At 40.2% G+C, this 25,424-nt stretch overlaps 1 protein-coding gene across 1 annotated transcript in view; it reads right to left on the minus strand.

Moving 5' to 3' along the window:
* The window catches only part of HSD11B1L (hydroxysteroid 11-beta dehydrogenase 1 like), a 41,527-nt gene extending 17,225 nt beyond the window's left edge, over positions 1 to 24,302 (minus strand). Inside the window, exons 1-3 of the mRNA XM_075206552.1 lie at positions 24,076 to 24,302; positions 13,619 to 13,749; positions 9,708 to 9,819 (exon numbers count right to left, since the gene is read on the minus strand). Coding sequence (XP_075062653.1) covers positions 9,708 to 9,819; positions 13,619 to 13,749; positions 24,076 to 24,157 — 325 coding nt within the window. The 5' untranslated portion in view covers positions 24,158 to 24,302. The remainder of the gene's footprint in view (positions 1 to 9,707; positions 9,820 to 13,618; positions 13,750 to 24,075) is intronic.
* Positions 24,303 to 25,424: the final 1,122 nt, after the last annotated feature.

The raw sequence follows: 25,424 nt of genomic DNA on the forward strand, positions 1-25,424 counted from the left end.
AGTTACGTAATGACGCAAATTGCGTCATTTTACAGTGGGTCGGGGCCAAACGCTGCGATTCCCGGTGAATCGCGGCGTTTGAACCGTATTCTGCCCACTTCTGAGCAGATCAGGGAGATTGCCACACTCTCTCGGGAGTCCGGGAGACTCCCGCAAAATGCGGGAGTCTCCCGGACGTTCCGGGAGAGTTGGCAAGTATGATTAAAATGTACACACATTAGTATAAACCTGGGATGCAATTAGGACAGGCATGCATATTACAGCCAAAGCAGATAAAAGTATAACGTTCAAAATCCTGTAAAGCTTAGTTTGAGATTAAATAATTATATCTATTTTAATAGCACTGTTATCTTGCTAAAGTCCTGACACATATGTTCCCATTCATTATCAGTCATAATCGTAACTAAATAATAACCATCTCCATGGTATGTATGTAAGAGATAAATAACAAGGGAATACTTCCCTTAAAGAATAAAAAAAAATATCAGTTAAGGTTCAAATAGCAGTTAAACATTTACTTTTACTAAGAAAAGCTAAGTAAAAGGGTTCCTTTTCTACCATTCTGGCACTATGCTAATGGTCTGCGTATACATAGATTTTTGACTTAATTGCTATTATACATATATCTTCCCTTTAAAGGACATGTAAACATTTGGTGGATCTACCTTAATTAATATATTACATATAGCATAATTTGTCTGCTTGCGGTATGAGAAGCTCTATCTTTATAAACAGAAGGAATAGGCTATATCTTTATACACAGAAAGAATTGGCTCTTTACTATACAGATTGCAGACAAACAATTTACAAAAAAAAGTGCATGCCTGGGCTACAAGAGGTACATTTAGCAGAATTAGGAATATAGTTGCCTACTTTCCCGGAATGTCCAGGAGACTCCCGAAATATTAGGTGATCTACCTGACATCTTGGAAAGGTAGACAAATAACCCAAATGCCTGATGTGGCTCCAGTACTACAAATAAAAGGCTGATGCTTTCATAAATGGGGACAAGTGTTATATACTTATTATGAAATATTTTCCTCTAGCAATTTGAAGATTAGTACTACAAGAAAATGTCCACGCTGGTGTAGTCATTATTTAATCTTCTCTATGGTGTTTCCTCAGGACTGGCCAGTGAGGTTGTCCTGCATACAGAATAGAAGTATATGTGTGTATGTCTTTGTGTGTCTCTGTGTCTGTTTGTCTGAGAGTTGCTGTCTGTCTGTAAGTGTGTGTGTACATTAGTCTGTCAGTGTCTGTCTGTGATAGTTGCCTGCTCTTGCAACCTCTTGGGAAGGTAAGCTAACCTCCCAGATCTCTGCTGTGCCTCCTTAACTGTTGGCTTGCATTTGGCAAAAACACATTGCTAGCATGTGCGGGCTAGCAGTGGTGCATTAGCCAGTATGTCCATATAACAGGGACCATAGAAACATAGAATTTGACGGCAGATAAGAAACGCTTGGCCCATCTAGTCTGCCCATTGTTTTATTAACCTATGGTAACCTCAAACCCTATTTGATCCTTTATTCTTCATAAGGATATTCTTATATCTATCCCAAGCATGTTTAAACTACTCTACTGTATTAGCATCTACCACCTCTGATGGGAGACTACTCCACTTATCTACTACTCTTTCTGTGAAGTAGTTTTTCCTCAAATTTCCTATGAACCTACTTTCCTCCAGTTTCAGTACATGTCCTCGTGTTCTAGTACTTCTCATCCCTTGAAAAATGCTTCCCTCCTCTACTTTATTCAAACCTTTGATATATTTGAAAATTTCTATCATGTCCCCCCTTCCCCTTCTCTGCTCCAAACTATACATATTAGGATCTTTCCGGGTAAGTTTTATGCTGTAGGCCATGCATCATTTTAGTTGCCTTTCTTTGTACAGTCTCTAATATATTTATATTGCTCTGGAGATATGGCCTCCAGAATTGAACACAGTATTCTAGATGACCTATGACCTATACAGTGGCATTATTAGCTCTTTCTTTCTACTAATGATTCCTCTTCTTATGCAACCAAGCATCTGACTTGCCTTTACCATTGCTTTGTTACATTGCTTACCTGCCTTTAAGTCACCTGAAATAGTGATTCCCAGATCTCTTTCCTCCTCAGTAATTTCCATTATAGTGCCATTATTACTATATTTAGTCTTTGAGTTTTGAGACCCAAGTGCATGATTTTGCATTTTTTGGCATTAAACTGTAGTTGCCACACTCTTGTCCATTCCTCTAGTATACCTAGATCATCAATCATTTGTTTTACCCCTCCTGGTGTGACTACCCTGTTGCATATCTTTGTGTCGTCTGCAAAAAGGCATACTTTGTCTTTATTTGCAAAGTCTCCAATAAAGATATTAAAAAGCACTGATCCAAGTACAGATCCTTGGGGTACTACACTGATAACCTTTCCCTCCTGTGAATGTACTCCATTTACTATAACTCTCTGTTTTCTAACCTGCAACAAATATCTTATCCGATCTACCATCTTTGAATCGAATCCAAAGCTTTCAAGTTTATTTAATAGTCTGTAATGTGGGACAGTGTCAAAAGCCCTACTAAAATCTAGATAAGCTACATCTACGGCTCCACCTTGATCTATTACTTTAGTCACCCAGTCAATAAAATCAATACGATTTGTTTGACAAGATCTTTCCCAGTAAATCCATGCTGTTTGGGATCCAGTAAGTTATTGGATTTGAGATATTCTACAACTCTTTCATGTAAGAGTGTTTCCATCAATTTCCCTACTACTGATGCAAGGCTCACTGGTCTGTAGTTGCTTGCCTCTTCCTTACTTCCACTATTGTGCAGTGGGACTACATTTGCTCTTTTCCAATCCTCTGGAATTACTCTTGTAGAGAGTGACTGGTTGAATAATTCTGTTAATGGTGTTACCAGAACCCTTTAAGCTCTTTTAGTATCCTTGGATATGTCCCATCTGGCCCCATTCATTTATCCACCTTCAGCTTTGAGAGCTCTGTTAGGACCTTCTCCTCTGTAAATGTACTTGTATCTACCTAATTTTTATGAGTATACTTGCAACTTAACTGCGGAATCTTCCCCACTCTTCTGTAGTTTTGCCCCACTGAGCAAAAATAACTATTAATATGATCTGCTATTACCTTGTCTCCCTCAACAAGACTCTCACTCTCTGTCTTTAGTCTTATTATTCCTCCTTTTGTTTTTCTCCTTTAACTTATATAGCTAAAAAAAAGTGATTCCCCTTTTTTTTTATTTTTTTTTTAAACATATTTTATTAGGAAGATTTTTCAATTTTCAAAACAGTGTAAAGGTTAAGTTACATTGATCAAACAACAAATACCTTGCAAATGAGAAGAACAATGTGAACTTTGTCAATCAAAGTAAAAACATAGAAAGGGAAAGAGAAGAGAGAAGGCAGGGGACAGGGGGGAGGGGGGGGAGGAAAAAAGGGGAGGAAAGGAAGAAATTGTAGTATGGTAAGAGGGGGAAGGAAAAGGGGCACCTGACTTGGCATCTAGATGTATTACATGTATATACCATATATTGAACGTCTTCTGACGCTATATTCATTAGTTTCCATTCTGATCAGGCCTTGGTTGTTCTGTACCATAGGAGACGAGCCAAGGATCCCAAATCGCACAAAATTTATTGGGACGATCATTGAGAATGCTTGTAATGTGTTCACAGCTATATGTCTGCCATAGTCTATTGATAATTTCAGGCAGCGATGGGGATTCTGGGTGTTTCCAATTTGCTGCTATTGCGCATTTAGCTGCATTAAGCATATGGCCTATGAGCACCATTGTATATTTGTTAAAGTCCAGTATAGGCCTATGCAATAGTGAGTATGAGGGGCAGGGGGGGAGTTTTACTGAGGTGACTCTATCAATTAAATTGTGAATTTTCCGCCAGAATTCCACAAGTCTCGGACAGGACCACCAAGTATGTTGGAATGAGCCTTCCTGCCCACATAGTCTCCATCATTAACTAGAGGAGTCAGGATATATGGCTTTCAAGTGGGTTGGGACCAAATACCATCTATATAAGAGCTTATACGAGTTCTCTTTGGTACGGACACAGATAGAGCTCTTAGCGACTCGTGACCTGATCTTAGCCCATTTCTCTATCTCTAGTTCAACGCCAAGGTCTTCTTCCCACTTCAGCTCATAGCGATCTTTGGTAGGTTGACGAAATGCCACCATGATGCTGTAAAAAGTAGAGATTAAACCAGTAGGAAGGGATTTATGTCTGCAAAAAGTTTCTAAAGGTGTAAGTTGGTATATAAGCTTAAGCGTTGGGATCGATTGATATAAGTGTCGCAACTGAAGGTATTGATAGAAACAGTCATGGGGAATGCCATATCGTCGTTGTAAGTCAGCAAATTCAGGGAATATCCGCATGGGCGCTATGTCAGTAATGAATCTTAGACCTCGTCGGGACCAGTGGTGAAAAGAGGAGTGTTGTTGTCCTGGTGGAAAAGCTGGATTGTTCCACAGTGGAAACATAGCTTCCGAATTTTTTATTAGCTGAAACGTGCGAGTACTGTAGTCCCACATCTGGAGGGAGAAACGGGTGGTGGATAAGAGTAATGGGAGTGGTGGTCTATGTTTGATTGAAATCCAAAGTAATGTATAGGGCGAGAGTAATTGCAAAAAGGTAGCCTCAATGTCTGCCCAGAGCCTAGTGGAAGATGGAGAGTGAAATAAAACTAGCTGGGTCAAGTGTGCAGCATTATAGTATTTGGAGATGTTTGGGAGGCCCACCCCTCCTTCTGATTTTCGTTGGAAGAGCGTGCAGGCCTTTACTCTGGGTCGCTTGCCTGCCCAAACAAATCTAGTAATTTGCTTTTGGAGGGTCTGTAGCGCAAGAGAGGGTACTTGAACAGGTAGGGTTTGAAACAAATAAAGAATTCGTGGCAAGAGGTTCATTTTTACCGCCGCCATGCGGCCGAGCCAGGAGATATATAGTTTATCCCATTTTTCAATATCACGCTTGAGTGAGTCTAAAAGCCTGGGGAAGTTAGCTGCATATATCTGATTATAATGGGTCGTTAAGTAAATTCCCAAGTATTTAAGTTTATCTCGTTGCCATCGGAAATTTGTTTGGCTCTTCAGGGTATCTAACAGGTGAGGAGGTAGATTAAGAGGGAGAATTTCTGATTTGTCCATGTTGATCTTGAAGTTAGATACTACGCCATATTCATCGAGTTCTTTTTGAAGAGATGGGATGGAGGCGAGGGGATTGGTGACTGTGAGAAGAATATCATCTGCATACATAGATACCTTATAATCAGTCATCCCCATTTGAATTCCAGAGATTGTCGGGTTCCTGCGTATACGCGACGCCAATGGTTCCATCGTGAGAGCGAACAGCAAGGGGGAGAGTGGGCAGCCCTGTCGGGTACCATTTGTAATGTGAAACGGAGATGACGCAGCGCCATTGGCTATAACCGTAGCTGAGGGATTATGGTAGAGGGACGCTAGTCCGCATAGGAAACGGCCCCTGAACCCCATTGCGCCCAGGGTGGCTCTCATGAAGGACCATGAGACCCTGTCGAACGCCTTTTCTGCATCAAGAGACACCACCAGAGTAGGGACCCGAGGCCTATTTGCTATTTCAATTAGATCAATAGCCCGTCTAGTATTGTCGGCTCCTTGTCGACTAGGGATAAAACCCACCTGATCCGGGTGGACCAGGGCGGGAATCACTCTGGCTAGTCTGTTTGCTAGTATTTTGGCAAATAGCTTTAGGTCCACATTTAATAGCGAAATTGGTCGATAACTTTCACAGCGACTAGGGTCGCGTCCCTCTTTGGCTATAACAATAACGTCTGCTCTGGTGGTGTCCCTTTCAAAGTACCCACCATTCAAAATTGTTTCAAAAAGCGAGAGAAGCATAGGTGCCAGATCAGAGGCAAATTTTTTATAATAAATTGCCGTAAGGCCATCTGGGCCTGGAGCTGCCGAATTTCTTAGGGTCTTAATAGTCGTTTTGATATCTTTTATCGTGATGTCAGCGTTTAGAATTAAGAGCTCTGCCGCAGTGAGGCGGGGGAGGGAGCAAGTCTGAAGAAAGTCTCGTATCTGGGTATGAAAAATATCTGGGGAGTCTGTTGTCAGGGGGAGATTATATAGCAAAGTGTAGTAGGCACTGAATCTATCAGCTATAGATTGTGGGTCGTATAGCGATTGCTGTGCTTGATCCTTAATGGATATTATGCGATTACGGGTCCGTTTGTTTTGTAGCCTACGAGCGAGCAATGTATCAGCTTTATCCCCTTTATCGTAGTGTCGCTGTTGGAGCCATTGAAGAGTCTTAGCCGCCTTTGAAGCTAGTAGTTTACCTAGTTGTCCTCGCAGAGCCAGAAGTTTTAAATAAGTTTTACGTTTGGGATATGTTTGGTGCTGTCTAGTTAGGGTTTGGATTTGGGCTTCTAGGTCTGTAACTGCTTTTTGGTGTAGTATTTTCTCGTGAGAGGCTAGACTAAGTGATTCCCCTTTTGCCTACTGACTGGGCCATTTTATCTTCAGCTTGTGCCTTTGCACATCTGATCACCTTCTTAGCCTCCTTCTGTCCAGCAAGAATCACCTCTTTGTCTTCCTTATTCTGAGTCTGTTATATTTCCTAAAGGCCATCTTTCTATCTTTCGCAATACTTGCTACTTCTTTTGTAAACCACACTGGCTTCCTTTTCTTTGTGCTTTTGCTAACCCTTTTTATACAAAGGTCTGTTGCTTTACTGATAGTTTTGCTTTGCCTTATATACAAATAGGGTTATTATTTGTTTTAAGGTTAACCTAACACAAATAATATGAGGGGTGCTATTGGGAGGAGGAGCAGAGCACTAAGTGCCAATCTAACACCCTGGCCCAGAGCTTGAATAAGGCTCTGGGGCGCCCGGGGTACTTTAGACAGGGAGGCCCTATGATGTAACATGGTTATAATTTTAGACAAATACACAAGCAATACTGTGTGCACTACTGTTAGGTTAGCTCTGCATTAAAGTACAGTGAGAAGCTGGACATACCACCCAACTGTCCTTGCAGTCAGACCAAATCCTGATTAAGCAGGACAGTCACCCAGGTTCGAGACTGCCCCACCAGAACAGTTGGCAAATTCAGAAGAGTCCAACCAGCCCCGGTGTTAAATCAATATAACCAACGCTTTATAATTAGGCTTCTCTCCAGCCCCAACATAAAATTAATAGTATTTCCATTTAATAAAGAAACCTATTTTCCTCACTCCAAATAGCCCCAGCAATAATTAAATATCATTTATGTTTATTAAATATAACCATTTCCCACAACCATCCAGGCATTAAATAATTCATAACCATATTAGACCTCATTTTCTCCAAACAGCCCCACATTCGATTAATAGCTCCCAAACCACCCTAGCATTAAATTAAAGGTCCAATCACCCCATCTTAAATTGGCTACACTATTACATTCATTTTCCCCACCATCACCCCACAAATAAAATAGCACCCAATAATTAGCCCCCACCTGCAGTCCCATATTTTGCTAAGATCCCCTCTTTTCCTCACACATAATATAAATACACTGCCCCTTCACACACACACACACACACATATAACAAAAATACACTGGCTCCTCACACACACACACACACACACACAAACACACACACACATATAACAAAAATACACTGGCTCCTCACACACACACACACACACACTATAAATACACTAGCCCCTCACACTCACATATTATATTAATATACTACCCCCACCCTATTGTTCCATCCGCGCGGCTGTGCAGTCTTCTTTCTCTTCACACATGGGATGGCACCTGTCAGGTAGTGCACGTCCCACGTGACACTGAGCAGGCCACACATAAGGGATAGAGGGAGGGGAGAACGGATCATAAGGATCCGCGGCCAATGAAAGGAGTTGGCTGGTCCCAGAGGAGTCGCCAGCCACCTAGCAACAGAATCTAGGGACCAGCCCAGAACAGTCTTTTTTTAATCTAAAAATAGAGTTGATGTGGAGAACAGGGGCCGGCTCAGTCCGCACCTGTTCCCCACATCAACTCTATATTTAAATCATGCTACATACATCTAAAAAACATTTACAGAATACGCACATATCTCACCAGATACAGCAAATACTTTAATTCATCATCTTCCGCATTGAGTATTACAATTCTATTCTTACCCGTCTTCCCCAAATTAGACTCACTCCTATAACCTATTTTGCATACAGTAAGTTCCCTTTAATATATGCAATAAAAGATCTGTCACTTGAGTGGAGACTGAGCTAATCTTGTTCACATATATGTGCTTGGAAAATGAGTGTGGTCCTGCGTTGCCTTCCTTATAGCAATGGGTAGTGCGTGGCCCATGGTGCAGCCAGCATCAGTAAGTGTTGATTCAAGCACATTGAGATTTCTGTTCAACTGGAAACCCCCTTAAGTGTGTGCCTGAAGAGGTCAAATAAAAGCTACAACTACATTCTTTTTACTTTGTTGCAACAATATTTCAGTACTCTGCAGAATAGTAAGCCCTTAATACTACAGAGAATCTGAGAAGTGTACTGCTTATTTTGTCACACATAAGGAAAAGGCCACATTTCCTGTTAAAATTAAATGTAGCATAGCCAAGAGCTCCATCTCAACCATAATGAAGGAAACTTCCTACAAAATTTATTACCGCTGGTATTATACTCCCACCCGACTCCCACCCATAGGATGTTTCCCTCCTCCTCGGATTGCTGTCAGGGCTCTGGCCACAGGGCACTATGTTCCAAACCTGGTGGACTTGTCCAGCCATTTCCCCGTTCTGGGACTCGGTCCACAGCTTCTTAAATATTCTATTTGAGGCGCCTGTGCCTAAAGACCCCTGGGTATTCTTACTCTGCTACCCTTCCCAAGACCTTGACAAATTCTCCAGGAAACTGACTGCAGACACTCTGGTGGCTACAAAACTCATAGCCATGAATTGGAAAAATACTCCCTGCCAGGCACTTCCTGCCCTTAAAATCAGATCTTGCATGTTGCAGCTGTGGAACACATGATCTATTACCTTCACGCCAGAGGCCATATTTTTAGCCAAGTCTGGGGCCCTTGGCTCTTCGCATAAGAGCATCATTCACCATATGCGGAGAATGATGACTCCTTTACCGTAATACACTCACATCTCTTTAGACTACCTACACACTGTTTGCCTATTAAATAACCATAACGACTTACTTTGTTAACCCCCCACCCCTCTCCCTACTCCTGACCCCTCCCCTTCTCCCTACCTCTCAAGTCTGCTCTACCAATAATGCTTCTAAATTCCTAAAAATTGGTAATTTGTTATAGTTTGCCATGCCACATCAACCAATCTGCATGGAACCTGTCTATATGTTTGACTTGGATTCCCCATGGCGATTTTTTGTTGTTGTATCATTTGTGTTTCTCCCTGTATTTGTCACACTTGTACTGTTACGTCTCTTGTGTAATTTTGACCAACCATTCAAAATAGAGAATTATAAAGAAAAAAAAATATGAATGTAGCAGCTTTGAGTAAGGGGCATTGCACACAAAAATAGTTCTAACCTAGAAAAACACATAGCTAATGCTATAACTTATTTACTACAACAAAACAATCATTATTCATAATTTTAGAAATTTTACTGTAACACAGAACAAATCTCAGTAATATAGCATTTGAAGAACAGCTACATAATTGTCCATATCTCACTCACTCACTCACTCACCCATTGCAGAAATTGCTTGTTCCGCCACTTTCTCTCGAGCCTCTGATGAGCTCATGTCAGCAAGGACCAGAGACACTGTCTTTGCCCCAAGTTCCAGGCACTTGCTTCTCACCTGCAGTCAAGTAGAGGTTGTGGTCAGATATATATAGTCAGTCTGTGTGAGTCACTCTGCAACTGGAAAAAGCTGACAGCATGTTTTACAAAATACATATGTGTCTATAAAAAACCTGAAAGGTAATAAAGTGTACACACACAGACATAGTCAATGAGTATGTCCGCCATGAGGAGTTTGGCAACACAAAGTAACAACAAGGACAATGTTAGTGGTAACATGCACAAGACAGGAGTCATTTTTAAATGTAGTTTAGTATATTTTCTACATTGTTCTGCAAATTATGGAAAAACACACATCATTAGATAATAAATCCCATACTTACATAGCTTTTGGTCACTGCAATGTCTAACTCCCCACAAAACCATATCCACTAAGTCATTCAAAGGACACAAAGATTTAAATAACATGAACAACATGAGTAAGGGTTTACGAAGGGACAGGCTGGGCTGGGGGGAAGTGTGGCATCGGCATCCCTGTATGGTCCCATAGTGGACTACCTTGCTCTGGGTCACTGGGCTGCCTGATTGTTTTCCTTTAAGTCTTACCCCTCAGACTAAGATTTTCCAGGCAGCCTCTGGGTTTAAGTTAGTAGTTGAACAAAGGAGTGCAATTAGGTTTTGTTTGTACTGATAGCAAACAAGCCTAGTGGTTCCCCGATGAACATGTTTATGAAAGCGTTCCAGGGGGTGAAGTTTATTTTCAAAGCTTATGTGATGACTTGGTTTTACATAGGTGTGTTTCAATGGCACTTCATGGTCCACACCAATTCTCAGCTTTTGGGAGACACCTCAATGTTCAGTCTGGCAGAAGAAAACTATAGAATTACACTGAGGGCTAGATTTACTAAGCTGCGGGTTTGAAAAAGTGGGGATGTTGCCTATAGCAACCAATCAGATTCTAGCTTTCATTTTGTAGAAGGTACTAAATAAATGAAAGCTAGAATCTGATTGATTGCTATAGGCAACATCCCCACTTTTTCAAACCCGCAGCTTAGTAAATCTAGCCCTAAATGTCCAACCTCCAATGCCACCTCTGTCAGTTAAAATAACCTTACAGATTTTACTCCTAAAATACTGCTCAGTTTTGCTCTAGTTATGGCTTGTATTAATCATGACAGTGTCACGGGCACTAGGAGTCTTGCCCAGGAATTCACCAGATGACTGGGCTTACCAGAGTAGTGAAGTTCACACAACGGTCCTCTGGTAGCAGGGTGACTAGCGGAACATATATCACAGCAGATGGAGAGAGAATGCCAATAAATAATAGGAAAGTCAGTGACTTGCAGCAATCTTGGTCAATGAGTCAGCGACTAGCTGATATAGTGGAAAGGCAGATTTGAACACAGAGATCAGGATGGACGTGAGTAGATGCAAGGGGGTAGCAGGGAAGTCAGTGGTCTGCGTACAGCAAGTTGTACCACTGCTTATGGTGAGGAGACTTGTCCAGGTGCAGGTAGGTAGCGGGGAAGTCAGCTGTCTGCGTATAGCAAGTTGTACCACTGCTTATGGTGAGAAGACTTGTCCAGGTGCAGGTAGGTAGAGGGGAAGTCAGTGGTCTGCGTATAGCAAGTTGTACCACTGCTTATGGTGAGAAGACTTGTCCAGGTGCAGGTAGGAAGCGGGGAAGTCAGTGGTCTGCGTATAGCAAGTTGTACCACTGCTTAATAGGTGAGGATGTGTACAGGTGTTGATGAGTGGAAGCATACAAAGATAATAGGATGCAGACACTGAGAGCACAGAGGAACTTGATCCCGATAGATATGCAGCGTATCCAACAAAGTCTATATAACGGTATTTGTGGCGCTGCTTGGTAGAGACTTGCTCAGCACAGATATGCAGGCCAATAATGGATAGTCAATCAGAATTATGCATACAACGACTGAGTAGTACGGTTAATTCTAAACAGGTATGCAGCGTAACAATAACAGTCTATAGCGGGTATGGATACCGCTGCTGAGCGTGGAAACTTGTCCTAGCGGATATGCAGAGTAAAAGTAGCAAGTCAATAACAGATAGACATACAGCTATTCAGTAGAACAGTCTGTCCACAGGGAGATGCAGGAACTGCAGAGACGCTGGACGGCAGAGACGAGTGTAGGAACCACAGGTGAGTAGATCTGGTAATCAGAGTCCAGCTGAGGACACAGGCAGGAAACAGGAGACTGTAGCAGGTATGGAAACCAGCGATGAGTAGCACAGGGAATCCACAGGAACTGAAGACACTAGTAGTACATAGGAGATAGTAGCGGGTATGGAAACCAGCGATGAGTAGATCAGGAATCAGCAGGAAACTGAAGACACTAGTAGAACACAGGAGACACCTTCAGAGACTCACAGGGAATGAGACTCCAAGATCGGGCAATGAGGTAATGCACACAGCCGCCTTAAATAGGGAGTTGCCTGATCAACCAATTTAGATTAAAAGCAACAGTCACAAGAGTTCTTGGGAGCTGCGTATGCGCAGACCATCAGGATGGCGGACGGCCGCGGTTCAGGATAGGTGCCGGCAGGAAGGCTAGGGAGCCACGCACCAGCGCAGAGGCATTCACGGTCCGGTGAGTGACAGACAGTCTGGAAACATGGATACTGTCTTTATTACAAGTGCCAATTTGGTGTGTATGAAGCGTTCTATCACATTACTTGGAGCATAACTTGCGCTTCTCTGTCAAAGTGCAAAAAAAACCCCCAAAAAACATGGCTCTCGGTAACATTTCTGCTCTGTATTATCAGGTATCCCTAAAATACAAGAGGATGAACTTTCTGCTGTTGGTACACATTCCTGTGTAGCCGTTAGGAGAAAGAAAAAGCTGAGTTGTCTGACACTGAGTAGGTAGAGCCTTAACATTAGAGAACAATTCTTCACCTTCTATTTGGTGAGCTCCTGTTCATAGGACAGCTTAGCTTTGTCAACTTAGACAAATCAATCATCTCTAGAAGGTAGTCCAAGACATCAAGCCCAAAGCAAAGGTCTAAACTGAAGAATAGTGTACCACACAAGAATAAGTAACATCTCAGAAAACCAAATGCCAACTCATTAATAAGATACCTGAATAATTTGAACTTTCAGAACATAACAGAAGGGAAATAAATAAATAAATCATAATGTAATATCATATATTTGTACATTTTTGTGAACAGTCCTATAAAGCCCACTTCAGAAAATAAAATAAGAAATAAAATCAGAGTCACTACTTACTAGTTAAGACCTGGTGTGCGAGGGAACATAACTGAGGAAAATAGGACATTTCAGTCTTGATAGACCCCTCATGAAAATGCACCCATTATTGTCTAATGCAGAAGATTTTAAACCTTATTTCCACATAGCTCTCACCCCCCACCTTTGGAGTTTAGCTGTCAATAAGGACAAATTGATCTCCCAAATGTCACAGGGCTTTCGAAGTGAGTTAGGGATGTTCTGAGCTCTGAAATGTTCACAGAACCTGATTTCCTACCTTTGACCACTCTGCTTGGCTAGATGATTTACAACTTTGGGGCTTCAAACTCCTCAGATGTCTATCTCTCCCTGGTCTGGCTATTTTCAACAGATTAATGACACTTGCATAAATTCAAACTCATGTAATCTAGCAAAGCACTCATTGAGATTACATTACAAGGTTACATAAAATATTCACATTGTCATACATGAATATAACAGAAAATAACAATCAGTCATTAGATATACTACATAAACGTCACACCCAGTTACTTATTTGCTTTCAATTAACCACGTGATAATTATAATTTTGATATTTTATTAACTTGTACTTTTGATTATATATCTGACATAGATCTCTTACCTTGACCAGAGCATGTTCCCTCCTGGCAGTCAGTACAAGCTTTGCTCCAGCTCTAGCATAGTGATACGCCATCTCCTCGCCAATGCCAGCGCTGGCACCAGTGACTAGAACTCTAGTGTTGGCAAGACAAGCTGTGACAAAATAAAAATCGACAGAAACATAAATAAGTGGCCATCATCAATTTTCATTGCATTCTGTACAAGAACATAGCATGTCAATAATACCTGGGATCAATGCCATTTAACAATGGGTTTCCATTAATACCTTTGGCAAAAACTATGATTTGCTATTGATTAATAAACTGATTATAAATAATATTTTCATACTAGTTTCACAGGCACCTAATTTCCTGACTGTTATATTTTAATGCAATTAAACAATTGCCAAAACTAAAGTAATAAGCCAAAAATAAAGTAATTAAACACAATATATTATTAATAAAAAACCCAACCTTGAGTCTTGAAGCTTTAAGACTTAAGACCTGTTCACATCTGAGCATTAACTACAGCTTGTTCAACATGGCAAATATTCCTACAAATCATACAGAAAATACATCTGTAGAAAGGATCACTGAAGCAATCATACGTGAACAGCCAGTGAAGTTGTCATATAGTTCAGTGATCTATATAACTGATATATTTACACATATTTTGGAAGGATGTTTGACCACGCTGTAGAGGACAGGGCTTGTATATCTGTTTCTACTGACATACAGCACTAGCAGTCTGAAAGGTTCCATAAAGAGTCTGGGATGGAAGATAAAATTATTACTGAGGATATTTAATGGCCTAAAACTCCAAGTCATCTAATTTGATGAGTTGTTTGGGGCACTGTTCAATTGGCCACTACTGCCTTTTAGGCCTACAATTGTAATTAACTATCTGCAGGCTTGATGTAAATAATGTACCAGCAGGCAGTTGCAGCTCCCTCAACCAGGAGGTAAGGACAGGAGGGCCTGTGATAGGCTGACTGACAAAGCTTCTTATGCTGTACAAACCAGGGGCCTGATTCATTAAGGATCTTAATTTAAGAAACTTCTTATTTCAGTTTCCTGAACAAAACCATGTTACAATGCAAGGGGTGTAAATTAGTATTCTGTTTTGCACATAAGTTAAATACTGACTGTTTTTTCATGTAGCACACAAATACTTGATAGCTTATTTGTACACTGAAATTTAAAGTTGATATTTGTGTGCTACATGAAAAAACAGGATAGAGGAGTCTTTTTTTTTCTTCAATATTTGGCACTACAAGTGCTTTGGGGTGTCCCCCATTCTTTTGCATTAATATTTCTGGCTGTCAAAAGTACTATTTTTCAGCAGACTAAAAATATAATATTTAGCACTCCCAAGTGCTTTTGGGGTGACCCCCATTCTTTTGCATTAATATTTCAGGCTGTCAAAAGTCATATTTGTCAGCAGTATCTAAAACAATTTGTAGCACTACAAGTGCATTGGGCTCATAATGGATTCTAATCAGTCCACATATGAGCAGAATCAGCAACCAGGTTCTGTCACCAGTCCTAATGGTAGTGTTCCCAGTACGTCATCTGGGAAAGGCGATGTCAAACTACAGTCTTTTGAAATCAGTCAAAAAAACACACACCCCAAAAAAATTTACCGTGTTGAAGCGCAAAAGAAGTGTAACTGAGGAAAAGTTAACTGCCGATAAAAAAAAAATTGCCAACATGCCATTCTACACACGCAGTGCCAAAGAAAGAATGAGGCCTTGGCCTTTCTCTATTAGTGGCAGATCAAAAAATGTTACTGAGCCTTTTTCTTGTACGGACACTCGTGACAAAGCAAAACCAAGTAATTTGGAGTCTAAAAGTGGTGCACAAGTACTGTTACGCGTGAAAGCCGAGCTGCAAGAAAACAGTAAGGCATTACAGGATAGTGTATGCTCTGAATCAGAAATGACACCAATCCCTGGGGAGAGTCCATCCACCAGTGGTATGTCTAATCGTGAGCATTCTGTTAGTGACAGTGTACCCATAAAGAAGGTTCCTTTCAGCAGTTCTGCTGATGTGTGCCTTAACAGCCCGAGTGTAGTCAGTGATACACCAATTGAGGATGCCACTTTTGAATTAGAAGAGGATGAGGGGGAGATTTGTGTAGGCGACGAGGGCACTAATGATGATGTTGATGATTATGATGCAGACAGATACCAAATTGCCTTTCTCAACTTCTATTTATATTCTAGACTCTATAACGGCTGAATAGTTTACTATTTTACTCCTAGTGGAGAGGGGGTCTGATGCAGATAGAAACCAAACTACCGTGGTCCATTTATTTTTACTTTCTAATTCCACAGTCTATGCAGGCTGCTTTTTTTCTATTTAACTACAAGTGGAGGGGGGGGGCATAGATAGCCACCAAACTACCGTGGTCCATTTATTTTTACTTTCTAATTCCACAGTCTATGCAGGCTGTTTTTTTTCTATTCAAATACAAGTGGAGCGCAGGGGGGGGGGGGGCATAGATAGCCACCAAACCACCGTGGTCCATTTACTTTTACTTTCTAATTCCACAGTCTATGCAGGCTGCTTTTTTTCTACTCAACTACAAGTGGAGGGCAGGGGCATAGATAATCACCAAACTACCGTGGTCCATTTATTTTTACTTTCTAATTCCACAGTCTATGCGGGCTGCTTTTTTTCTATTCAACTACAAGTGGAGGGCGGGGGGGCATAGATAGCCACCAAACTACCGTGGTCCATTTATTTTTACTTTCTGATTCCACAGTCTATGCAGGCTGCTTTTTTTTCTATTCAACTACAAGTGGAGGGTGGGGGAGGGGCATAGATAGCCACCAAACTACCGTGGTCCATTTATTTTTACTTTCTAATTCCACAGTCTATGCGGGCTGCTTTTTTCTATTCAACTACAAGTGGAGGGCGGGGGGGCATAGATAGCCACCAAACTACCGTGGTCCATTTATTTTTACTTTCTGATTCCACAGTCTATGCAGGCTGCTTTTTTTCTATTCAACTACAAGTGGAGGACAGGGGGGGGGGCATAGATAGCCACCAAACCACCGTGGTCCATTTACTTTTACTTTCTAATTCCACAAGCTATGCAGCTTGCTTTTTTTCTATTCAACTACAAGTGGAGGGCGGGGGGGGGGGGGGCATAGATAGCCACCAAACTACCGTGGTCCATTTATTTTTACTTTCAGATTCCACAGTCCATGCAGGCTGCTTTTTTTCTATTCAACTACAAGTGGAGGGCGGGGGGGGGGACGGGACATAGATAGCCACCAAACTACTGTGGTCCATTTATTTTTACTTTCTAATTCCACAGTATATGCAGGCTGCTTTTTTTCTATTCAACTACAAGTAGAGGGTGTAATATACACCCAAAGACGATGGCTGCATTGCCAATAGGCAAAGATGAAGAGGAAGACAACCAGGTTTGTGTGGAGAATTAAGGACGGCCTACCAGGGATTAAACTGTTTTCTTCCTAATTTATTAGCTTTAGAATTACCTTACTTATCCAAGAAACAGGTGGAGCACTAAATTAGGTTATTTTATGCCCAAAAACATTGATTTTTTTTATCAAAATAGCAAAACAAAACCAAACAAAACCAAAACCAAAACACACAAGGGCGGTTTTGCAAAACCAAAACCAAAACACGAAGGTAATCCAGATCCAAAACCAAAAACAAAACCAAAACACGGGGGTCAGTGAGCATCTCTAGTTATAGGTTGCTTTTTTTGTCAGGCCTACATGTTAAGTCTCTGTAGTCAGACACCACAGTCAAAAATAGTTTAAAATTAATCTAGTCACATCACACACTCCGCTCTCTCATCGGACTTTGGAAGACTATTAGCCCCATCAGAACGTATTTTACGGATAAGATTATACTTTCTCTCTTCTATTTTCTATTGTAAATTTCAAAAGATTTCTTCTTTTACTTACACCAGGGTAAATGGTAAGAAATGCATATAATATGCAGGAAAAAGAAGAATTGTATTTTGTGGCTGGTCAGTGTTGACATTTCCAATTACACATCCTTAAACTTGGGGCTATCCCTGGAATGCAGGGACTGTTGTTAACTATGCTCAAATGGGTTAGTGCCATAGAGTCAAAGATTGTATAATTTGTGTTAATTTGTTCCATGGTGCACCTGTGCAAACCTGCCTTGTTTTATCCTGTGTGAAAAATAAATTGACCTAAATCTGCTGGTATGGAATATCAGTTTATTGTAGGTCTAAGACTGAATGTATGGTGCTTATGTTACACGATCCAACCATTTACACAGGACACTGATCCTTCCCGTGGTAACTGCAGCAGTGCTCACATGTAAACAATATCTATGGATATGTACACTTGTTTTGGGTACAAAGTTGAATGCATTGAACAATAGGTCAAGTTATGATCTACGGTTACATACACATAGGTTCATAAGTCCACATTCCCCGCTGTTTAGTTTGATGCTTAATGGATTTTCCATTGAAATCAAAAGACACAAAGGTACTTTCAGTTTAACATAATTAACCATCAGTTTAATATATATTGTGGGATGCAAAACATAAATTAAAAACATATAAAATGTATATGATTGAGGTAATTCAGATTGTAGTTAACCACAGCAAAGGAATCTGCAACACAGGTTTTTATAATACATTTGTACATGAATTCCGTTTAATGCAATAATTTGTTTACACTCACTTTAAATCAAGGCATAGGGCTGAAAAAGTTTTATAACCCCTCCTACAGACATTACAAATAATAATTATTGTTTATTGATTACTTTATACATGTTACCCATGGACAGTAATGGGATTTCAATTGAAGGGTTGTTATCATGCAAGGGCATTATATATATATATATATATATATATATATATATATATATATATATATATATATATATATATATATTAGGGATGTGCACCGGCCACTTTTGGTGTCTCGTGTTTTGGGTTCGGATTTGCTTGATGTTTTGGGTTCGGATTTGTTTCGCAAAACACCAGTCGAAAGGTTTTGGTTCGGATTTAAGGTTTTGGATTCGAATTTATTTTGAAAAAAGCATAAAAAGTTCCAAAATCAAGTTTTTGGGCTTATTTTCACTCCTCCGCTATTATTAACCTCAATAACATTCAATAACAATCATTTCCACTAATTTCCAGTCTATTCTGAACACTCTCACACTTCACAATATTGTTTTTAGTCCACAACGTTTCACCGAGGTAGCTTTCTGGACTGCGTAGTGGAGTGGTCCCCACAATATAAAAAAACACTCAACTGGTCTGAATTCCACCAAAAAAGTATCTGGACTGCATAGTGGAGTGGTCCCCACAATATAATAAAAAAACCCTCAACTGGTCTGAATTCCACCAAAAAAGTATCTGGACTGCGTAGTGGAGTGGTCCCCACAATATAATATAAAAACCCCAATTGTTCTGAATTCCACCAAACAAGTATCTGGACTGCGTAGTGGAGTGGCCCCGGTACCCAATTTGATACCGGGGCCACAATATAATATAAAAACCCTAATTGTTCTGAATTCCACAGTCTATGCAGGCTGCTTTTTTTTCTATTCAACTACAAGTGGAGGGTGGGGGAGGGGCATAGATAGCCACCAAACTACCGTGGTCCATTTATTTTTACTTTCTAATTCCACAGTCTATGCGGGCTGCTTTTTTCTATTCAACTACAAGTGGAGGGCGGGGGGGCATAGATAGCCACCAAACTACCGTGGTCCATTTATTTTTACTTTCTGATTCCACAGTCTATGCAGGCTGCTTTTTTTCTATTCAACTACAAGTGGAGGACAGGGGGGGGGGGCATAGATAGCCACCAAACCACCGTGGTCCATTTACTTTTACTTTCTAATTCCACAAGCTATGCAGCTTGCTTTTTTTCTATTCAACTACAAGTGGAGGGCGGGGGGGGGGGGGCATAGATAGCCACCAAACTACCGTGGTCCATTTATTTTTACTTTCAGATTCCACAGTCCATGCAGGCTGCTTTTTTTCTATTCAACTACAAGTGGAGGGCGGGGGGGGGGGACGGGACATAGATAGCCACCAAACTACTGTGGTCCATTTATTTTTACTTTCTAATTCCACAGTATATGCAGGCTGCTTTTTTTCTATTCAACTACAAGTAGAGGGTGTAATATACACCCAAAGACGATGGCTGCATTGCCAATAGGCAAAGATGAAGAGGAAGACAACCAGGTTTGTGTGGAGAATTAAGGACGGCCTACCAGGGATTAAACTGTTTTCTTCCTAATTTATTAGCTTTAGAATTACCTTACTTATCCAAGAAACAGGTGGAGCACTAAATTAGGTTATTTTATGCCCAAAAACATTGATTTTTTTTATCAAAATAGCAAAACAAAACCAAACAAAACCAAAACCAAAACACACAAGGGCGGTTTTGCAAAACCAAAACCAAAACACGAAGGTAATCCAGATCCAAAACCAAAAACAAAACCAAAACACGGGGGTCAGTGAGCATCTCTAGTTATAGGTTGCTTTTTTTGTCAGGCCTACATGTTAAGTCTCTGTAGTCAGACACCACAGTCAAAAATAGTTTAAAATTAATCTAGTCACATCACACACTCCGCTCTCTCATCGGACTTTGGAAGACTATTAGCCCCATCAGAACGTATTTTACGGATAAGATTATACTTTCTCTCTTCTATTTTCTATTGTAAATTTCAAAAGATTTCTTCTTTTACTTACACCAGGGTAAATGGTAAGAAATGCATATAATATGCAGGAAAAAGAAGAATTGTATTTTGTGGCTGGTCAGTGTTGACATTTCCAATTACACATCCTTAAACTTGGGGCTATCCCTGGAATGCAGGGACTGTTGTTAACTATGCTCAAATGGGTTAGTGCCATAGAGTCAAAGATTGTATAATTTGTGTTAATTTGTTCCATGGTGCACCTGTGCAAACCTGCCTTGTTTTATCCTGTGTGAAAAATAAATTGACCTAAATCTGCTGGTATGGAATATCAGTTTATTGTAGGTCTAAGACTGAATGTATGGTGCTTATGTTACACGATCCAACCATTTACACAGGACACTGATCCTTCCCGTGGTAACTGCAGCAGTGCTCACATGTAAACAATATCTATGGATATGTACACTTGTTTTGGGTACAAAGTTGAATGCATTGAACAATAGGTCAAGTTATGATCTACGGTTACATACACATAGGTTCATAAGTCCACATTCCCCGCTGTTTAGTTTGATGCTTAATGGATTTTCCATTGAAATCAAAAGACACAAAGGTACTTTCAGTTTAACATAATTAACCATCAGTTTAATATATATTGTGGGATGCAAAACATAAATTAAAAACATATAAAATGTATATGATTGAGGTAATTCAGATTGTAGTTAACCACAGCAAAGGAATCTGCAACACAGGTTTTTATAATACATTTGTACATGAATTCCGTTTAATGCAATAATTTGTTTACACTCACTTTAAATCAAGGCATAGGGCTGAAAAAGTTTTATAACCCCTCCTACAGACATTACAAATAATAATTATTGTTTATTGATTACTTTATACATGTTACCCATGGACAGTAATGGGATTTCAATTGAAGGGTTGTTATCATGCAAGGGCATTATATATATATATATATATATATATATATATATATATATATATATATATATATATATATATATATATTAGGGATGTGCACCGGCCACTTTTGGTGTCTCGTGTTTTGGGTTCGGATTTGCTTGATGTTTTGGGTTCGGATTTGTTTCGCAAAACACCAGTCGAAAGGTTTTGGTTCGGATTTAAGGTTTTGGATTCGAATTTATTTTGAAAAAAGCATAAAAAGTTCCAAAATCAAGTTTTTGGGCTTATTTTCACTCCTCCGCTATTATTAACCTCAATAACATTCAATAACAATCATTTCCACTAATTTCCAGTCTATTCTGAACACTCTCACACTTCACAATATTGTTTTTAGTCCACAACGTTTCACCGAGGTAGCTTTCTGGACTGCGTAGTGGAGTGGTCCCCACAATATAAAAAAACACTCAACTGGTCTGAATTCCACCAAAAAAGTATCTGGACTGCATAGTGGAGTGGTCCCCACAATATAATAAAAAAACCCTCAACTGGTCTGAATTCCACCAAAAAAGTATCTGGACTGCGTAGTGGAGTGGTCCCCACAATATAATATAAAAACCCCAATTGTTCTGAATTCCACCAAACAAGTATCTGGACTGCGTAGTGGAGTGGCCCCGGTACCCAATTTGATACCGGGGCCACAATATAATATAAAAACCCTAATTGTTCTGAATTCCACCCAAACAAGTATCTGGACTGCGTAGTGGAGTGGTCCCACAATATAATAAAAAATCCCTCAACTGGTCTGAATTCCACCAAAAAAGTATCTGGACTGCGTAGTGGAGTGGTCCCCACAATATAATAAAAAAAAAACAATTGTTCTGAATTCCACCAAACAAGTATCTGGACTGCGTAGTGGAGTAGCCCCGGTACCCAATTTGATACCGGGGCCACAATATAATAAAAAAAACCTCAATTGTTCTGAATTCCACCAAACAAGTATCCTGACTGCGTAGTGGAGTGGTCCCCACAATATAATAAAAAATCCCTCAACTGGTCTGAATTCCACCAAAAAAGTATCTGGACTGCGTAGTGGAGTGGTCCCCACAATATAATAAAAAAACCCTCAACTGGTCTGAATTCCACCAAAAAAGTATCTGGACTGCATAGTCCACTGGACTTATACTGCAGAATGAGTGAACGTTGTAATATTGCAGTACCACTGGACTTATACTGCAGAATGAGTGAACTTTGTAATATTGCAGTACCAATGGACTAATACTGCAGAATGAGTGAACTTTGTAATATTGCAGTACCAATGGACTAATACTGCAGAATGAGTGAACTTTGTAATATTGCAGTACCACTGGACTTATACTGCAGAATGAGTGAAATTTGTAATATTGCAGTACCAATGGACTAATACTGCAGAATGAGTGAACTTTGTAATATTGCAGTACCACTGGACTTATACTGCAGAATGAGTGAAATTTGTAATATTGCAGTACCAATGGACTTATACTGCAAAATCAGTGAACTTTGTAATATAGCAGTACCACTAGACTTATACTGCTGAATCAGTGAACTTTGTAATATAGCAGTACCAATGGACTTATACTGCAGGATTGTTTTGGGATATTTTTTTTTTTTTTTTATAATTACATTTTTTGTAATTTTTTTTTATTACTTTTTTTGAAATTTTTTATAATTTGGGAATAATGGGGAAATAACAATGCCCTTAGAAGGGCAGAGCACAGGACACAGCACCACTGGACTGAACAGGACACAGCACAGGACCCAGCAGCACCACTGAACTCAGAAGGACAGAGCACAGGACACAGCACCACTGGACTGAACAGGACACAGAGCACAGCACAGCACAGACCTGAACAGCACGAGATATAGCAGGACAGAGGACCACCTAACACACCCTCCCTCTACCCTGATCAATGCCCGAGTGAAGATGGCGGCGACTAGCGGGGAATTTATAGGATCCGAGTATTGCGAGATCCGACAGCGGGATTATGACTCAGAGCCTCGCTTTCAGTTTTGCAATTGGCGGGAATACCCGGATCCGGCTCGGATCCGGCTCGGATCTGCAACGTTCGGGTGGGCTCGGATTTCAGAAATCCGAGTGCGCTCATCTCTAATTAATATATATATATATATATATATATATATATATATATATATATATACATACAAATCCTGCAATGATTCTGCAAAAGTATAAAACTGATGGAATGCAGTATGTAACATACAAGATGCATACCTAACAACATACACAAATGGAAAATTGGGACAAATTAGGCCATGCCCCAGATTAGCTCTAACCCTGTTCATTTTGATGAGCTGGCACTTTGTGTCCTGAAAATTGGGGTTGCCCCATAAATATTGGGACTGCTGGTCATGGCCATAACTTTAAATTTTAGCGCCTGGGGCTAGAAGGAAAACTGCCACCTCCTTGCCCTCAATTTTAACCAAATTAACTTAGAATATTCATAAACTGTGCCCCCCCTTCAGCGTTGTGCCCTGGGCGATTGCCCCTCTCACACAGCCCTGGTTACAGCCCTGCTGTTGGCAGGTATGCAGACTGTTAACATACAGCACTATTCCAGACAGTGAGAAATACTTCAAAATTCAGTCCTTTTTAGTAGCATGTGTATGCATTTACAACAGAGCCAAAGTGCAGAGATAATAATATCTATGTAATAAAATGAAGATGCATTTTTATTATAAGTAAAGGTTTATAATCAATAAACTTCATACAAAGAGTATTTCTTTCTGCAAATCGGCAATCCATCCCCATATAAAAAACACAAACAATTGTCGACAATCGCTTTGTGACATTCCCCATGCAGAAAAAAATTGTTAAAAAGATGTATTCCATATTTCTTACCCGGGTCAAAAGTATCACTGTACAGATATCCCAGTACTGCCACAAATGCAACAAAGCACCATGCCTTTGTTATGTAACCCATGCTGGAACCAGAAGTCAGATACCTCAGAACGGGCTCACAGTCTGTCAAACAAAGTGGTGCTGTGAGGAAGCTTATCCTTTTGAGCAGGGTGAAGTCTGTCAGACGTAGTCTAGTACTTAAATGATCACATGCTAGAAATTATCGTTCCATAAACTACATTGTAAAGTGTTAATCCTGGCTCCACCTATGTTGCGTAACAGTATAATTACAAGCACACAGAGTTTGTGACTGTGCAATCCTTTGTTTTTTCATGTTGTGTAATTAGATTGAGAAACTGGAATAGAGTGTCCTTGTCTCAAAAGTATTTACATTAAAATCAGTGTTAGTAACCTAAGAAATATTATAACTATTGGAAGCTTATTTAGAAAAAAAAATTCACATATGGGGAGATTTAATCAGCTCCAATTTGCTGCTGGACATCACTGGGATGTCCAACTGCGCACATTGCCGCAATTACAGTAAGAAAGCTCCGCTTATTTTTCCTTGTGCCTCTATGGGGTGCAAGGAAAAATAAGCAGATATTTCAGCCTCAACATCGGTGCAATGTGTCTCCGTGGACTGTTCTAGAGACACATTGTGCTGCATTATATCTCCCTCCATGGTTTTATATCATACTTGCCTAATATTGAAATATAATTTAGGTAGATTGGGAGTGTCGTGCTCCAACCAAGGGGCATGCCTATCTGCACCCGTAGGCATATCTAGTGCCACACAGCATACCACCAAAAGAGTTTGTGTATTGGTAGAACGCTGCCAGAGACTTTATAGCAGGGCTAAAAGGAAGATAGCAAGGTTGCAAATTGTTGACATTTGGTCATGAAGCCAGCAGTTTGCGAGACACAATGGGGATCCACATGGGTAAACGCCGGAATTCTAGAGGGTTAGGGATTAGTCTTCATATTTAATATATATCCTTCCTTCTCCACATGTTCTATTATTATCCCTCAAACCACCCCGCATTAAATAAATAATCCCATTACCCCCCTATTAAACTAAATAGTTCCCATCTTCAAATAAAATTCCATATCTAGTCCCCCTATCACCCCACCAATAAATAAATATCTCCCACCTATTGTTAAATTACTATCCCCAACCCTTTCCATTAATTTAAACTTTGACCTATATTACACTAATAGCCCTCCTCATTTTCAGAGACAGACTGTTCTGTACTGTATGTGCTCTTCATTACATATACAAATAATAATAATAATAATAATATAAGGAATGCAGTGTGTATATAAAGAGTACACAGTCTTGACCTGCCCCT

This window comes from Mixophyes fleayi, chromosome 1 (genome assembly GCF_038048845.1).
Source record: "Mixophyes fleayi isolate aMixFle1 chromosome 1, aMixFle1.hap1, whole genome shotgun sequence".
Taxonomy (NCBI): Eukaryota; Metazoa; Chordata; class Amphibia; order Anura; family Limnodynastidae; genus Mixophyes; species Mixophyes fleayi.